At 39.1% G+C, this 15,964-nt stretch overlaps 1 protein-coding gene across 1 annotated transcript in view; it reads right to left on the reverse strand.

The window, feature by feature from the left end:
- The window catches only part of LOC126263364 (dynein axonemal heavy chain 10), a 1,742,213-nt gene that overhangs the window by 76,265 nt on the left and 1,649,984 nt on the right, over positions 1–15,964 (reverse strand). The window contains exons 75-76 of the mRNA XM_049960456.1: positions 13,936–14,067; positions 7,196–7,407 (exon numbers count right to left, since the gene is read on the reverse strand). Coding sequence (XP_049816413.1) covers positions 7,196–7,407; positions 13,936–14,067 — 344 coding nt within the window. The remainder of the gene's footprint in view (positions 1–7,195; positions 7,408–13,935; positions 14,068–15,964) is intronic.

Raw genomic sequence — 15,964 nt, forward strand, 5'->3', positions numbered from 1 at the left:
GGAAACCATAGTCCTTGAAGTAACCTTGTCTCTCAGTAGCACTCCCTACACATCCATTCATAGCAAATTCTAACCTGTTATGCTATAATGATTACAAATTCCCTTTAAAAACTAACCCATTAATGCCCAAAAGTGATCTGTGTTAGACATGAGAAAAAGCTTGGATAAAATTTACTGATTTCCTGAAACTGATTTGAACTTTATTTCTTTGATTTTATCATGATAAATGCAGACAATACACATTCCATAATATGACAGTTATAATATGTCGTGAATACACTTTCAAACCTCGCCTTAGAAGCAGCAGGTTTACTGGAAGAGATAACGTGAAAATATGGCACTAACTATGCAATAGTTATGGTATGATTAGGAGGAAATAAATGATTTTCCAAGCCAGATATTGTTGCTGATGCTTGCAGAAAGTGCAAGCTGTAACTTTCAGATGCTGATTTACCATGAAGTATGTTACAAACAACATTGTAACTTATGGGGGGGGGAGAAAAAAAAAAAAAAAAGTACTTTTATTCTTGTAAATATGCACTGAAATAAGAGGAATATTTTTTTAATGAGGATACTGCTACCAAAATGGTATAGAGGGCAAATGTAGATTACACAGTTCATATTATAGTACAAAATATATTTTTTGTGGTACTCAACATTTAAAAACCTGCAATATATCATGAAACATGCAAACAAGAGTCTTTATTCAAAATAATAAATACAGTCCTCAGTAACAGCCCTCAGAGTGTATAATGGGAATACAAGAAAACTTTGTGTTCAATAGCCACTTCTTGTCAGTTCCAGAACAAATAGGCTGCAAGGGCTCTGTTAATGAAGTTCTGAGTCCTATGCAAAAGACTATACCCAAACATACAGGTAAAACTGATGTTAGACCTATCACAGCATCTGAAAGTAAAAGAACAATCATCTCTCTCAAGAATACGTATTCCATCAGAGTAGATAACATCTGTAATAATCTACTAAATCAGAGCTGTGCTTCTATTATTGGTGTATTTAGCCTCATTTTCAATGCATTCTTACAAAAAGGAACTGTGCCTGACATATTCAAATATGCTGTTGTAAAACCCCTTTTCAATGAAAGGTGACAAAACGTAAGTCACAAATTACAGGCCAGTTTTCTTTCTAACTGCTTTTTCAAAGATTCTAGATATGAGAATTTTGGAACATCTAGATAAATATAACATTTGTAGCAAAAGTCAGTTTGGTTTGCAAAAGGGTTTGTCACCTGAACAATCAATCTATGCTTTCACAAATAAAGTTCTGGATTCAATTAATGACAAAATGGCAACAATAGGATTATTTTGTGACTTGTCAAAAACATTTGGCTCTGTGGACCACCGAATCCTATTACAGAAAGCAGACCCATTAGGAATAAGTGGCGTAGCAAGTAAGTAGTTAGAATCATACCTCAAAGACAGAAAGTAGTAGTAGGTAGTGCCGATGAGATCTATAGTGGCCTGGTTCCATTAAATGTGGAGTGCTCCAAAGATCCATTCTTGGTCCTTTACTGTTCCTCATATTTATAAATGACCTACCTCAACGTACAAAGCTACAGTGCTATATTACCATTTTTGCAGATGACACCAACATTATGATTGATGCTCATACATGTGAAGATTTTCAAGGGTTCTTATTGATGTAATGAAATGTTTTAGCATCAGTGGACTCTCATTGAATTTTAGCATCAGTGGACTCTCATTGAATTTTAATACTGAGGATGAATTAACTGTGAACTGTGGCACAGAAAACACAGAAAGGGTTGAAACAACAAAGTTTTTAGGTGTTGCAATTGACTCTAGAGTAAACTGGTCTCATCATATAATAAATCTTCAGAAGAGATTCAGCTCATCAATTTTTGCCCAGCTCATTCTCTCCAAGAGCGGAAATATAGACACAATGAAAGTAACGTACTATGGATATTTCCATTCTTTTATGACATGTGGTATTAAATCTTGGAGAAACCAAACACCAGCAAAGAAAATATTCTTGGTCCAAAAACATGTTGGAAGAATAATGAGTGGCCTAGGCTCTATATGTAGTTGTAGAAACCTTTCCTGGAAACTAAAAATTCTTACTGTTATTTCCCAGTATTTATTTTCTCTTATGTGTCTCATCAGCAAAGATACTGAGTTTTTAAAAAGAAATATTGAATACCATGGATAAGATACTATGAGAAAGAACAATTTCCACAATAATTTTTAAAAACCTGACTATGATGCAAAAGGGTGTGCAGTTCCCTGGTGCAAAAGTTTCTAATGCTCTTTTGATAACCATTCATCTTTCACAGAGCATTTTACAGTATGGAAGAGTTTTTTTTAGCCACAATGAAAAAACCTAATAGATCTGAGGACCAGAAATTCTTTGTGATATACCATAATGTAAATATGAGCAATGATTTAGGTATGTAGATACCATACTCCTGTAATATTCATAGTTATTTTAACTAGTTTTGTATTTGTTTTTCACTTTCTGTGTCTAATGTTTGCTCTAATCTGTCATTCTTACCACATATGTGTAATGCGAACATGGAGTATTACTTTTGTATGATTGACTGCTTTAATACTACCAAACCGAGCAAGGTGGCGCAGTGGTTAGCACACTGGACTCGCATTCGGGAGGACGATGGTTCAATCCCGTCTCCGGCCATCCTGATTTAGGTTTTCCGTGATTTCCTTAAATCGCTTGAGGCAAATGTCGAGATGGTTCCTTTGAAAGGGCACGGCCGATTTCCTTCCCCATCCTTCTCTCACCCGAGCTTGCGCTCCGTCTCTAATGACATCGTTGTCGACGGGACGTTAAACACTAATCTCCCCTCCTTCCCCTCAACACTACCAATGTATAGATTGTTTACTGACACACTCTATGTCCTTGTGAGTTTATCACATTTGGTTTGATGGAGTAAGAAATAAATAAATAAAAAATAAACACCCATGGCCACTGTCTCTGGTCACTAACTGCAGATGGCAACTGTGCCTTACATGAACACCAATTTGGGAGGATGGTGAGTGTAAGAAGGAGGCATGGGATGGGAACCAGGAGGCATAACTGGATAGTGATGGAGTAAGATGTTGCACTGCCTGTGAGAGTGTGCAGGTACCTTGGAACAGGTTAAGTCTGCTAAATGCAGAGTCACAAGGCTGTCTGGAGGGGGGGGGGGGGGGGGGGGGGGAGGGGAGGCAGAGTGGGAAAAGACTGTAGTTGTGTTGGCAAAATAAAATACTTTTGTATTGTTTGTGTGGGAGCAGCGATGGGTATATCTAGGTGGAGGAGAGATACCAATGAAGGTTGAGGCCAGTGGGTTTCAGGAATGAAGAATATGTTTTAGTGAGAGCTCCTACCTACACAGCTGAGAAAAGCAGCTGTTGGTAGGAGAGATCCATTGTGGCTGGTTACTGTGCTGCCAAATTACCCTGCTGTCATAGACCAACACCTGCAGACTATTACCAGTAACCTATCCTCCTACATACATGTAAAAGACACCAGCCATTGCCTCCACCGACACTCCACAGTTCCTATGGCACCTTGATTATCACTGGCGATGTCACATCCTCTAGACTAATATCTCCAATGTCTATAGCCTTGCCACAATTGAACACTACCTCTCCCAGTCCCGATAACTCCAAACCTACAACCTCCTTCGTGGTCAATGTGACCAACTACATCCACACCCACAATCACCTTTCCTTTGAAGGAATCACCTACAAACAAATCCATGTTTCAGCAATGGGGACTAGCATGGCACCATCATATGTCAACATATTCAGGGAGAATCTAGAGGAATCCACCTCACTTGACCCTCCTCAACCCAACAAGTTACCTTCCTTGATGTTGACCTCCACTCCAAGAATGGCTACATGAGTATTTCCAGACTCATCAGACCTACCAACCACTGACAATACCTCCACTTCCACAGCTGCTACTGATTCCATACCAAGAAGTCTTTTCAATACAATGTAGCTGCCCTTGGTTGTCACATCTGTAGTGATGAGCAGTCCCTCTCCAAATATGCCAAGGGCCTCACCGAGGGATTTACAAACTGAAATTACTTTCCTAACCTTGTTTAGAAATGGATCTCTCATGCCTTATCTCTCCAGCCACATACCACCTCCAACTCCTCTCATGACTCAGTGCTTTGCAAGACTGGGACTACTGAATCACATTCTCTGCCAAGGTTTCAACTAGCTTTCATCATGTCCTGAAATGCGAAGTATCTTACCCACTATCTTCCCCAACCCTCCCACACATATCCTTGTCCATCCCTACTCTCCACTCCTGCTCCCCATCACTTGCCTCATGGCCCATATCCCAGTAACAGACCTAGATGAAAGACCTGTCCCATACATTCTCCCATTACTACCTACTCCAGTTCTGCCACAGGCATCTCCTATCCCATCAAAGACAGGGCTACCTGTGAAAGCAGCCTTGTGATTTTCAATCTAAGCTGCAACCATTGTGCTGCTTTCTATGCAGGCATGACAGCTAACAAGCTGTCTGTCCACATGAACAGTCATCGCCAAATTGTGACAGCTGGACCAACCAGTTTCTGAGCATGCTGCCCAACACAGTGTGCTTCACTTCAGTGACTGCTTTACCACCTGCATTATTTAGATCCAATGACTGCTTTACTACCAGCATTATCTGGAACCTTCCTAACAACACCAGCTTTCCTGAAATGTGCATGTGGCAATTTACCCATGTCCCACCTCCTCAATTTTTTCAGTTTTAATCAGCAGTTCATGATCAATAAACAATGGTCAGAGTCCACTTCTGCCCCTGGAAATGTTTTTCTATTTAAAATATGATTCTAAAATCTTGTCTCACCATCATATAAATCTGTCTGAAACATTCTGGTTTCTTCAAGCCTCTCCCAATCTTCCATGTGTAATACCTTCTTTCATGATTTCAGCTGTTTGCACTTCCAACATAGTAAGGGCATGTTCACTATATGACTACATAAGTCAGTCACCCAGATTGCTGCCCTTGCAACTACTGAACAGGGTGTTGCCCTCTTCAAAAACCACAAATTTTTCTGGCCTCTCCATGGAAATCGCTATGTAGTGGTTGCACCTACAGTATGGTTATCTGTATTGTTGAGCCACACAGCCACACCTCAGCAATGTCCTTGGTTCATGGGGGGATAAAAGTATAATAAAACCTGATTCAAAAATAAAGTTCCTAAAAATATGATTTACTTTTCTTTATTTTAGTACCATCATGGCCAGTCGGATGTTTGTAAAGTAGGTGTGTTTAATGAGACCTTGTAGCATGTAGTTTTGTTGCAAGTGGCAGATAGAGAGAATGGGAGGGCAGATGTAAGTGATGTGAGATGGTCACCAATGAAGTACTTCATGCATGTAAATATCAATAAGGATAAATAAAATAAATTGCCCTGAAATGGGAGTTGAAGAAAGTTATTACTAGCAACACTGGTAACTAGAAAATCATTTTTTCATTTAGCACAATGAACTCTTTTGAAGACTTCATTGTAACATAAACAATGAAGATTATTCTGGGAAATACAGAACCTATGTATTATTTTCAGTTAATATAATGTTTCGCCGGCCGAAGTGGCCGTGCGGTTAAAGGCGCTGCAGTCTGGAACCGCAAGACCGCTACGGTCGCAGGTTCGAATCCTGCCTCGGGCATGGATGTTTGTGATGTCCTTAGGTTAGGTAGGTTTAACTAGTTCTAAGTTCTGGGGGACTAATGACCTCAGCAGTTGAGTCCCATAGTGCTCAGAGCCATTTGAACCATTTTTTTATAATGTTTCAAAATTTCTCAGACAAAATTTTTATGTAAGGTGTGCATAATCTGTTACATTTTAGGATAACGCACAAGTTTTCTTTTGTCAGACCATTTGTTAAGCATTTAGTAAGTACATCCTGGGCAGACGGATAAATTCCAAGTTCGCTTCAAAGTTGTACCTACAACAGATTAAAATGATTTTCAGAGACTATTGTCCTTTGTTCCGTGTGGACACGACAAAAGAATTCTACCATTAAACCCATAAAATGCATGCCATAACACCAATATTGAGGTTCACCATCTTCAAAAAAGATTTTACAGGACTTAGGGGACTGAGAGAAGGCAAAAAAAAGCAATAATGATTATTGACAAGGGCAACATTGCAATCTTAATGTCACCCTTGGCTTGGACTAAATCTGAAAAAATGTTCAATATGTTGAATGTTTTTGCGTCCAGACAGAAAAGTGGATATATACACATCCACAAATTCAAGGAGTTCATAAATCTCCTTAGCATGTTATCTTTATCCAGTGATGTGAAAGCCTAGTCTGCAAGAAGCTTTACATCATGATGCTACAAGGCTTCCTCCTCTATACAAAGGAGGAATACCTCTATCAGCCAGCAAAATGTCTTAAGCACCTGGTTAATATATGTTCAAAATGTGCACCACAATGAACCATAATTATTATTTTTACATGTCTACCTGTTTATTAGCCATCCACTTATGGACTCTACTGAAGTAACTCATAAGACATTTAACAAGCATTTACAGAGTTCTTTACATGTGTCCTCATGTCAAATTGTGTAACAAAAATATGAGCAAATTGGTTGTGTAGCAATGAACAGACCATTATCTCAGTATAGCCAATAGAGTGAACATTGTAATATTAATAAACTTTTTCTCCATTCAGAACTCATGTCCATCATCGACATCAGTACGAAGTGATATAGTGGTGAAGTCTGAAACTGTATGTACGTCATACTTAAATTTGTTCTATTGGACTTCTGTTCTTTTCCCCAGCAAAATCCTATGATTATGTAGGACGTATTTAATACAAAATGTAATTTAGAAGGCACAACTCTGGCTAATTGTAATTGTGAGAACAGAAGAGAACGTTTTGAGTTCTGCAATCTCCAAGCAATATTACATATGTGTCAGTAGTGAAACAGCTACATAAATAATATGACAAAAATTACCCAGCAACGAGACACAGTGCAGTTAAAGTTAACAAAATTACTGATAGTGTCACCAAAAATTGCATCTGTAGGATAAGTAAACAAACAAAAATAACATTATGTGCCTATTCAAAACAAAGAAGCCACACCACAAACAGAAGGCAGAATACAATGTGATATAATTGATATAATAACTATGAATGAAAAACTTTAATCTTAATGACAACTGTAACTAATAAATAAAATGAGGAACCTTTCGTAACAATGACAGTGTCCTCTTCATGCTCTCCAGCAAATTGTTAAATCTCTCCAGCTCCTGTATGAGTACAATAATGATAGGTGTCATCTTAGAATAGAATTTCTGGCGAATCTGTTGGATCTTGAACAGTGTTGGGATCTTCTTCAGAATATCTTGAGCTATTCCATCAATAAATTCCTCTCTGCTGACCCCACCTCCAGCAGGTCCTGTTCATAAAGCATTAAGAATAATATTTGTATTTGTAGTTACATACATTTGCAGAGGTATTATTAAATTATGCAGCTACTGAATACATCTTTGATATTGGAAGAAATCAGACAAACAATTATCTCACTAACGATAATGCTCTAAGCTGATGACCACATTCATATCACACTTGTCATGTATGTCATGTAGTGTACAGATTTCCCTTCTCCCAGTCCATTTTATGCACAAAACGAACAACAGGTAATACCTTCAACATAAACCCACCCATATGATTTAGCTGTTTCATAGGTGGCTGGAAATATATTTCTTAGTTTAAAATAAATCAAAAAGTTTCTGTAGCATGAACATTTGTCCAGAATATTGTGCTATCATATGTAGGACCTTCTTATGAACTTACTGTCAAAGTTGTTTGCCAGCTTCTGATTATTGCCTACTCGAATATGTAGAATGTGTTATACAGGTTGCCTGTGCACTATTGTGGCAGAAAAGCTAGTTTTTAATATTTTTTGTTAAAAGCAAGTTTTAACACGAAATTCTATGCAGAAACAATATATTTCTTCTGTGTTTCTAAATGTTTACCAAAAATTAGTATGCCACTCAGAAAACTTATGGCAATATCTTTTGGTGGATAGCATATTTCCCAGTGACTTTTACATGATCCTGTGACTCAGATTAAATTTTTGTAGTTAGAGGGATATAATTATTCTCAGAGCTAAAATGAAACACTGATTTACACCAGAAAGCACTTTTTTGGCTACATATTACTATCAGGTAAATGTTTACTCATAAACAGTGCAGGGTAATACCATCGGAGGGGGACAGGGGCAATGATGCAGATGCCTCAGCTGCAAAATTTTTTGGGGTTGCAAAAAAAATTAAGACACAATTCTTAACATAGAACAAAATATGATACTTCAGGGCTTCACACAGGCCACATCACAATTGATGTCCTATGCTAACGTTTTTCCAACAATTATTCTGCAAATTCAGTCATGGGAGCGGATGTGGTTCCTGCCCACAACCAGGTGAGTTATGAGACCTCCGATTGGTTGAAGTGGCCTACTTTCTTTCATGGTGCCCACGCAAAACAAGTGCTCTTGCTTGCATCATTACTCCATTGTTGTGTTCGTGCTCAGAAATAAAAGTTCTCCTTAGCGGCCTACATCAGGACTGAAATGACATCAGAAAAAGTAGCCTTTGGATACAATCAACAGGTAAATAACATTTCTATATTATAGAATGGTGCATAAGAAAGTTTCTTTATTGATAAATGTATTTTTAAATTGTGGGAACAGCAGTTCTCAAAACAGTTTTGGGAGCAGTACCTACTGAGGTTGGTCTTAACCCTTGCGTATCTGAGAGGGGCATCTGAGTTACTCCAAGCAAGTTTTTTTGTTCATAATTAATTAGTTATGCAAATAATGGACTACATTTTCTTGTATTTGCCATTTGAAGTATCTGTTAAGAGACAAAAAGATTTGTTGTAATGTAATGTAGACCGAAAAGATAACTAATGTATATTTAAATAATAAGGTGTGGTAGCATGAGTACCCCACTCTGTATTCCTTGCAACAGTGATTTCTGGTTAGCTATGGGACTAATTTAGCATTTCCTTTTCTTTTTGTCATTCCTGTCGTGACTTGTACATATGTGCCATCACCTGTTGTAGCCTCGGTTGCCTTCTTACCTTTGGCAGTGCCCCTATGCCGATTGAAATATTTTTACACTAGTTATCTATTAGTTGCATTTATTTATCATTCCTGTCATGACTTGTACATATGTGCCATCACCTGTTGTAGCCTCAGTTGCCTTCTTACCTTTGGCAGTGACCCTATGCCGATTGAAATATTTTTACACTAGTTATCTATTAGTTGCATTTATTTATTAATTGTTTATATTCATTTTTTATATTTATTTAACTTTTTCCAGAGTTTATCTCACCCATAATGTATTTAAAAAAGGAACCTGGTACCCAATTCAGGAAAGGATGAAAAGCAGAACAGGAAGAGCTTGCCAAACTGGCTCTTTTGTTCAGCCACAAGGTTTTAGAACATGGAGAAAGCTTAACATCAGGGTATTAGAGCATAAAAAAAATTATCACGTTGGCACATCTGAAAACTGTAAAGAGCTTGAAATTCAACTATAGAAAAGGGAAACAATCAATGATGCTGTTCAATTAGAACAACATAAGTCATTTGAGAAATGGAAAGCTGTATAACAATAATTCTTGGTTGTGTATTGTATTTAGGCAGACTATCCTTACCCTTGTATGGTCACTCAGAAGATCTTTGTGGCAGTAATAACTGTGGAAATTTCTTTGAAATGTTCAAGTTAATTGCCAAATATAATCCAGTCATGATTCATCATCTTCATAATGTTCAGCAGAATGCTATATTGTGTTTTATCTTTCTCCAAAAAACCAAAATGAATTTATCAAACCATTTGGTGATCATGAAAAATTAAGTATTCTCTATAATGTTTGACAGTTCACCCATTACATCTTATAATGACAAAAAGTCTCAAGTAATTCATTATAATATATATTGGAGTTTCAGAAGTCACAACAGAGAAAACGTTTATTGATTTCATTCTGCTACATGGAAAGTCAACTAATGAAATTACAGAATAACTTTTTTGCAACTTGCAAGGAGGTGGTGTAAAACTGGAGTACTGCTATGGACAAGGATATGACAATGCTGCTGTCATCACTGGACACATTAGTGGTGTTCAAAGGTATACAGGTTGTTACAAAAAGGTACAGCCAAACTTTCAGGAAACATTCCTCACACACAAATAAAGAAAAGATGTTATGTGGACATGTGTCTGGAAAAGCTTAATTTCCATGTTAGAGCTCATTTTAGTTTCATCACCTACGCTTCCACCTATGCTCAATGGAGCACATTATCATGATTTCATACGGGATAGTCTACCTGTGCTGCTAGAACATGTGCCTTTACAAGTATGACACAACATGTGGTTCATGCACGATGGAGCTCCTGCACATTTCAGTCGGAGTGTTCGTATGCTTCTCAACAACAGATTCGGTGACCGACGGATTGGTAGAGGCGGACCAATTCCATGGCCTCCACGCTCTCCTGACCTCAACCCTCTTGACTTTCACTTATGGGGGCATTTGAAAGCTCTTGTCTACACAACCCCGGTACCAAATGTAGAGACTCTTCGTGCTCGTATTGTGGACAGCTGTGATACAATACACCATTCTCCAGGGCTGCATCAGCGCATCAGAGATTCCATGCGACAGAGGGTGGATGCATGTATTCTCGCTAACGGAGGACATTTTGAACATTTTCTGTAACAAAGTGTTTGAAGTCATGCTGGTATGTTCTGTTGCTGTGTGTTTCTATTCCATGATTAATGTGATTTGAAGAGAAGTAATAAAATGAGCTCTAACATGGAAAGTAAGTACATCATTTCTTTATTTAAAGAAGTTCATGCAGAAAAGAACATTCTTGTATGGACAGTTTTAGAATTATTAAGCCAGATAATTAAATGGAATATTCATGAGGGTTTAATTAACATTTTCGTGGCACTAAGACCTTTTCTAACAGCCACTGTGTCAAATGCTACTTGTGAAAGAAGTTTCTTCAACTTAAAGCTAATATAGACCAATCAGAGGTTGACTAAGAGCCAGGAAAGATTTAGTAATCTTGCAGTTATATCAATTGAATGAAAAATAAATGTAAATTTCAACCATTTAATGAAACAGTCTGCAAGAATAAAATCCAGTGTATAAATGCAATTTATACACTGAAATGTGTACTATTTAATGCCTTTGGCTTCCCCATTTTCTTATACTTGTATTGTAAAGATTAATGACTTTAGAGAAATAATTTGGTTTTATAATTATAATTGCAAGTTTAGAAAATCTATAAAGTAATTTTATAACTTGAATTTTTAACGTCTTATGAGGGGGTACAATATTTTTAATTGCCCTGGCACTCAAACCCCTCATTACACCACTGAAACAATGTATTTGCGTATTTTTTTGCTTAAATATCTGGTGATATTTTGTAAATTATTTAGGAATAAAGGAGACCACTCACCAAACAGTAGAAGCACTGAGTTGCTGGCAGGTGCACAGAACAGAATGACAAATTTGCTAGCTTTTGGATGAATTCAGAAAAGCTGCTGCTGAATGGAGAGATCCAAATGGCACAGGTCGTGAAGCAGCCATTGAACTCTGGCATGTTGTGCCCCACAGCATGGTGCACCACTGGGTGGTCAAATCTGTTCTTGGCTACAGTTTGGTGGTGGCCATTCATTATTGTGGACAGTTGGTTGGTTGGTGGTCACGGAAAAGCAGAACTGTTATATGACATGGCTGCTTTCACATTAGACCCTGGTTTTAAACAGACCAGGATGATGTGTAAGGTGGGTGGTACATGGAATACCACTTTATGAGGGATGGGAATGAACATGGGTAGGATGTAACTCATTTCTTCTGGGCATGATGATAAACAGTTGAAGCCCTTTCAAAGGACATTGCTCGGTTGCTCCAGTGTGGGGTGATACTGGGTGGTAGGGGGACCACTCCTTTACACCTGGCTCTTGCTTGGGGTGGGGTGGGGGGGGGGTTCTTTGGGAGTGTGGTACAGGAAATCTGTTTGCGTTGTTTGCAGACTATGTTTGAGGAGTACTTGTCTGTAAAAGTGTTTGTGAGACCTTCAGCATATTGGGCATGGGAATTCTCATCACTGCAGATGCACTGTTAATGAGTAGCCAAGCTAAATGATAGCCTGATATGGACAAATGCAGTCATACAATAGATGGAGGTCAATGTCCATGAAGATGGCACACTCAGCTGAGGATGACCAGGTGAAGTGGATGTGAGAGAAGGTGTTGATGTTGTGGAGGAATGAGGCTAGGTATCTTTGCCCAGGATCCAGATCCTGAACATATAATCAATGAACCTGAACCAGACAAGTTGTCTGGAGTGTTGAAAGACTAGGAAGGTTTCCTCTGGATGCCCCACAAACATGGTGGCATTAGAGGATGCCATCCAGGTTCCCATGGCTGTGCTTTGGATTCCTTAGTGTACCTTCCCCTCAAAGGAGAAGTAGCTGAGTGTGAGGATGTAATTGGTAAGGTGTACAAGCAATAAGATAATGGGTTTGGCAGAGGTGGTATCTGATAGCAGTAAGGCATGTGGGATGTTGGTTTATAGAGAAATGGTATGAACTGTGATAAGCAGGGATCAAGTGATAACGTGTAAAATGTTGTCAAGAGCAGAGTTTCTTGCAGTGGTAGGTAGAACATTAACAAGATATGTGGGGCACCCAAATTGTTGGGTTTATGGGTTGTTGGAAGCATGTAGTAGGTGTGTGTGTGGGGGGGGGGGGGCAGGGGGGGTTGGTCATAAGGCTAAGGAAGGAGATGAATTCAAGGGAGAGATTGTAGGTTAGACCTAAGGATTTGAGTAGGGATTGGTGGCTATCTTGGACTTCTGGGATAAGATCACTATGGCAGAGCCTGTAGACAGAGGAGTCAGCCAGTTGGTGGAAGCTTTCTGTCAAGTGCTCACTGCAGTTCATCACAACACTGATGGCGCCTTTGTCTGCAGGATTAGTGGTTAAATCAGTGTCTGTCTCCCTGAATCCAACTTATGAATGATGAAGGTTTCAAAGAGGCCTTTGCAGGCAGGCCTTACCAAACATAGCCCACAAACCGATTTACCATGCCATAACCTCATACACCCATAATTCTCCCACCACTCCTAAAGAACCCACCAGGAACCAACTACAAAGGAGTCGCCCATTCATCATCCAGTATCTTGCCATATTGGAGCAACTGAACCATGTCCTTCACCAGGGCTTCCCCTATCTATCTTTATGCCCAGAAATGAAAGCTATCTTACCCATGATCCTTCCAAATCCTCCTTAAGCAGTATTATGCCACCCACCCAGCCTATATATTATTTTGTCCATCCCTATAACACTCTCATTCCCAAATCCTTGCCACAGATATCATTTCCATGTGGAAGACCCAGATGCAAGACCTGCCAAATTCACCTTCCCTCTGAGCTGCCAGCTATCCCACACACCTACTGCTTCCCTCTGAGATGTCGGATACCTAACTAGCACAGTTTTTATTCTTTTCTTGAGTGCCTATCAATGACTCAATGCTTCTACTATTCAGTGAGTGGCCTCATTTCCTCCTAAATTATTTACATATTGCACCAGAAATATCATTATTGTATCTGATTATATTTTATGATATAGTGTGTATTTGCTATCAGAGCAGTGTCATTTTAACATATGTTTGAGAAATTATTATGAACAACCCAAAATATGTGCAATAAGGAATGGGAATTCTGTTTGTTTTGCTGGAGAATAACAATGATTTTGAAACAGAATGTGATTTCAGAGCCAGAGGTGAATTAGTAACAGCAGTATTAAATGACTGGCCTATTTTCTATAATAATAATAAAAAAGTTTGCATATACACAGTTACAGAGTAACAACTAAAAAGAAATATACATGTATGAAACACATTTAATGAGTACTTACCAGCTTGAGGTTGTAGTTCTATAAGATGAGACCACATTAGTTTGGCAGCTTGAGTGTAATAACCAATTTCTGCATTTGGATGTAGACCAAACACATCTGGACTATTCACCAAGGGCAGCTGGTCAATATATTCTGCAGCAACATAAACAAACTGTAAATTATGGAATAAAAGGCAAAACTGAAATTTTATAACTAATTTTTATCTGTATTTAAGTACAATAACAGTTGTAGACACACACACACACACACACACACACACACACACATTATGACAACATGCTTAATAGCATGTTGGTACAACTTACAAATATGATACAGCACCAATTCTGCATGGCACTGATTTTACAGGTCCTTTTTAGGTTTCTGGATGTATATTGCACAAATCCGGCAGTTCCCATAAATTATGGACTACTAGTTTGTGCATGCAGAGCTGGTGCCTGATTGCCACTTGGGTTCAGATCAGGCAAGTGTGGTAGCCAAGACATAATGTGAGTTCATTATAATGCTATTTAAACCACTGTAGCATGACCTGGCCTTTTCAAATGGACTTTTGTCCGGCTGGAAGATGCGATTGCTATTGGGGATGACTTTAAACATCAAGGGATGGAAGTGCTCTGTAACAAAGTTCATGTAGTCCACAGCTCCCAGAGGTCCCATGAAAGCCCAGGTGACTGATCCTCTGGCATGTGTCCATGACATGGTGCATGTTTTGAGTAGCTGTTCACTTCCATGATGGCATATCATTCTCGACCATTGACCTGTTGAAACAACAAATGCAATTCGTCTGGTTAGGCAGCATGTTTCTATTCATGCAAACTGTGGAGCCCCACCTTCAATAATGTGTGCTGAATGGTGTGCTCTGGATCACTTCTGCCTGCATCAGCATTTTACTCTGTTTCAGGTACGCTATGGTTAGCTGCCTATCCTGCTTTACAGTGTGGTCAAACTCTAATCTTCATAATCTGTGATGAGGCATAGTCATCCAGCACCTTCTTGCATACTCATGACTTCACCATCTGTCAGCCACTTTCCATAGGTACTCATGACAGTAGAATGAAAACAGCTCATCAGCATCATTTCCAAGATGCCTATCTGCAGGTTTTGGGCCATAACAATTTTGCCTTTGTCAGTGTCACTTATGCCACTGTTTCCCAATTTTGGTCCAATATCATTGCTAACCCCCCCATGAACCATGGACCTTGCCGTTGGTGGGGAGGCTTGCGTGCCTCAGCGATACAGATGGCCGTACAGTAGGTGCAACCACAACGGAGGGGTATCTGTTGAGAGGCCAGACAAACATGTGGTTCCTGAAGAGGGGCAGCAGCCTTTTCAGTAGTTGCAGGGGCAACAGTCTGGATGATTGACTGATCTGGCCTTGTAACATTAACCAAAACGGCCTTGCTGCGCTGGTACTGCGAACGGCTGAAAGCAAGGGGAAACTACAGCCATAATTTTTCCCGAGGACATGCAGCTTTACTGTATGATTAAATGATGATGGCGTCCTCTTGGGTAAAATATTCCGGACGTAAAATAGTCCCCCATTCGGATCTCTGGGCGGGGACTACTCAAGAGGACGTCGTTATCAGGAGAAAGAAAACTGGCATTCTACGGATCGGAGCGTGGAATGTCAGATCCCTTAATCGGGCAGGTAGGTTAGAAATTTTAAAAAGGGAAATGCACAGGTTAAAGTTAGATATAGTGGGAATTAGTGAAGTTCGGTGGCAGGAGGAACAAGACTTTTGGTCAGGTGATTACAAGGTTATAAATACAAAATCAAATAGGGGTAATGCAGGAGTAGGTTTAATAATGAATAAACAAATAGGAGTGCAGGTTAGCTACTACAAACAGCATAGTGAACGCATTATTGTGGCCAAGATAGACACAAAGCCCATGCCTACTACAGAAGTACAAGTTTATATGCCAACTAGCTCTGCAGATGATGAAGAAATTGATGAAATGTATGACGAGATAAAAGAAATTATTCAGGTAGTGAAGGGAGACGAAAATTTAATAGTCATGGGTGACTGGA

This window comes from Schistocerca nitens, chromosome 6 (genome assembly GCF_023898315.1).
Source record: "Schistocerca nitens isolate TAMUIC-IGC-003100 chromosome 6, iqSchNite1.1, whole genome shotgun sequence".
NCBI lineage: Eukaryota > Metazoa > Arthropoda > Insecta > Orthoptera > Acrididae > Schistocerca > Schistocerca nitens.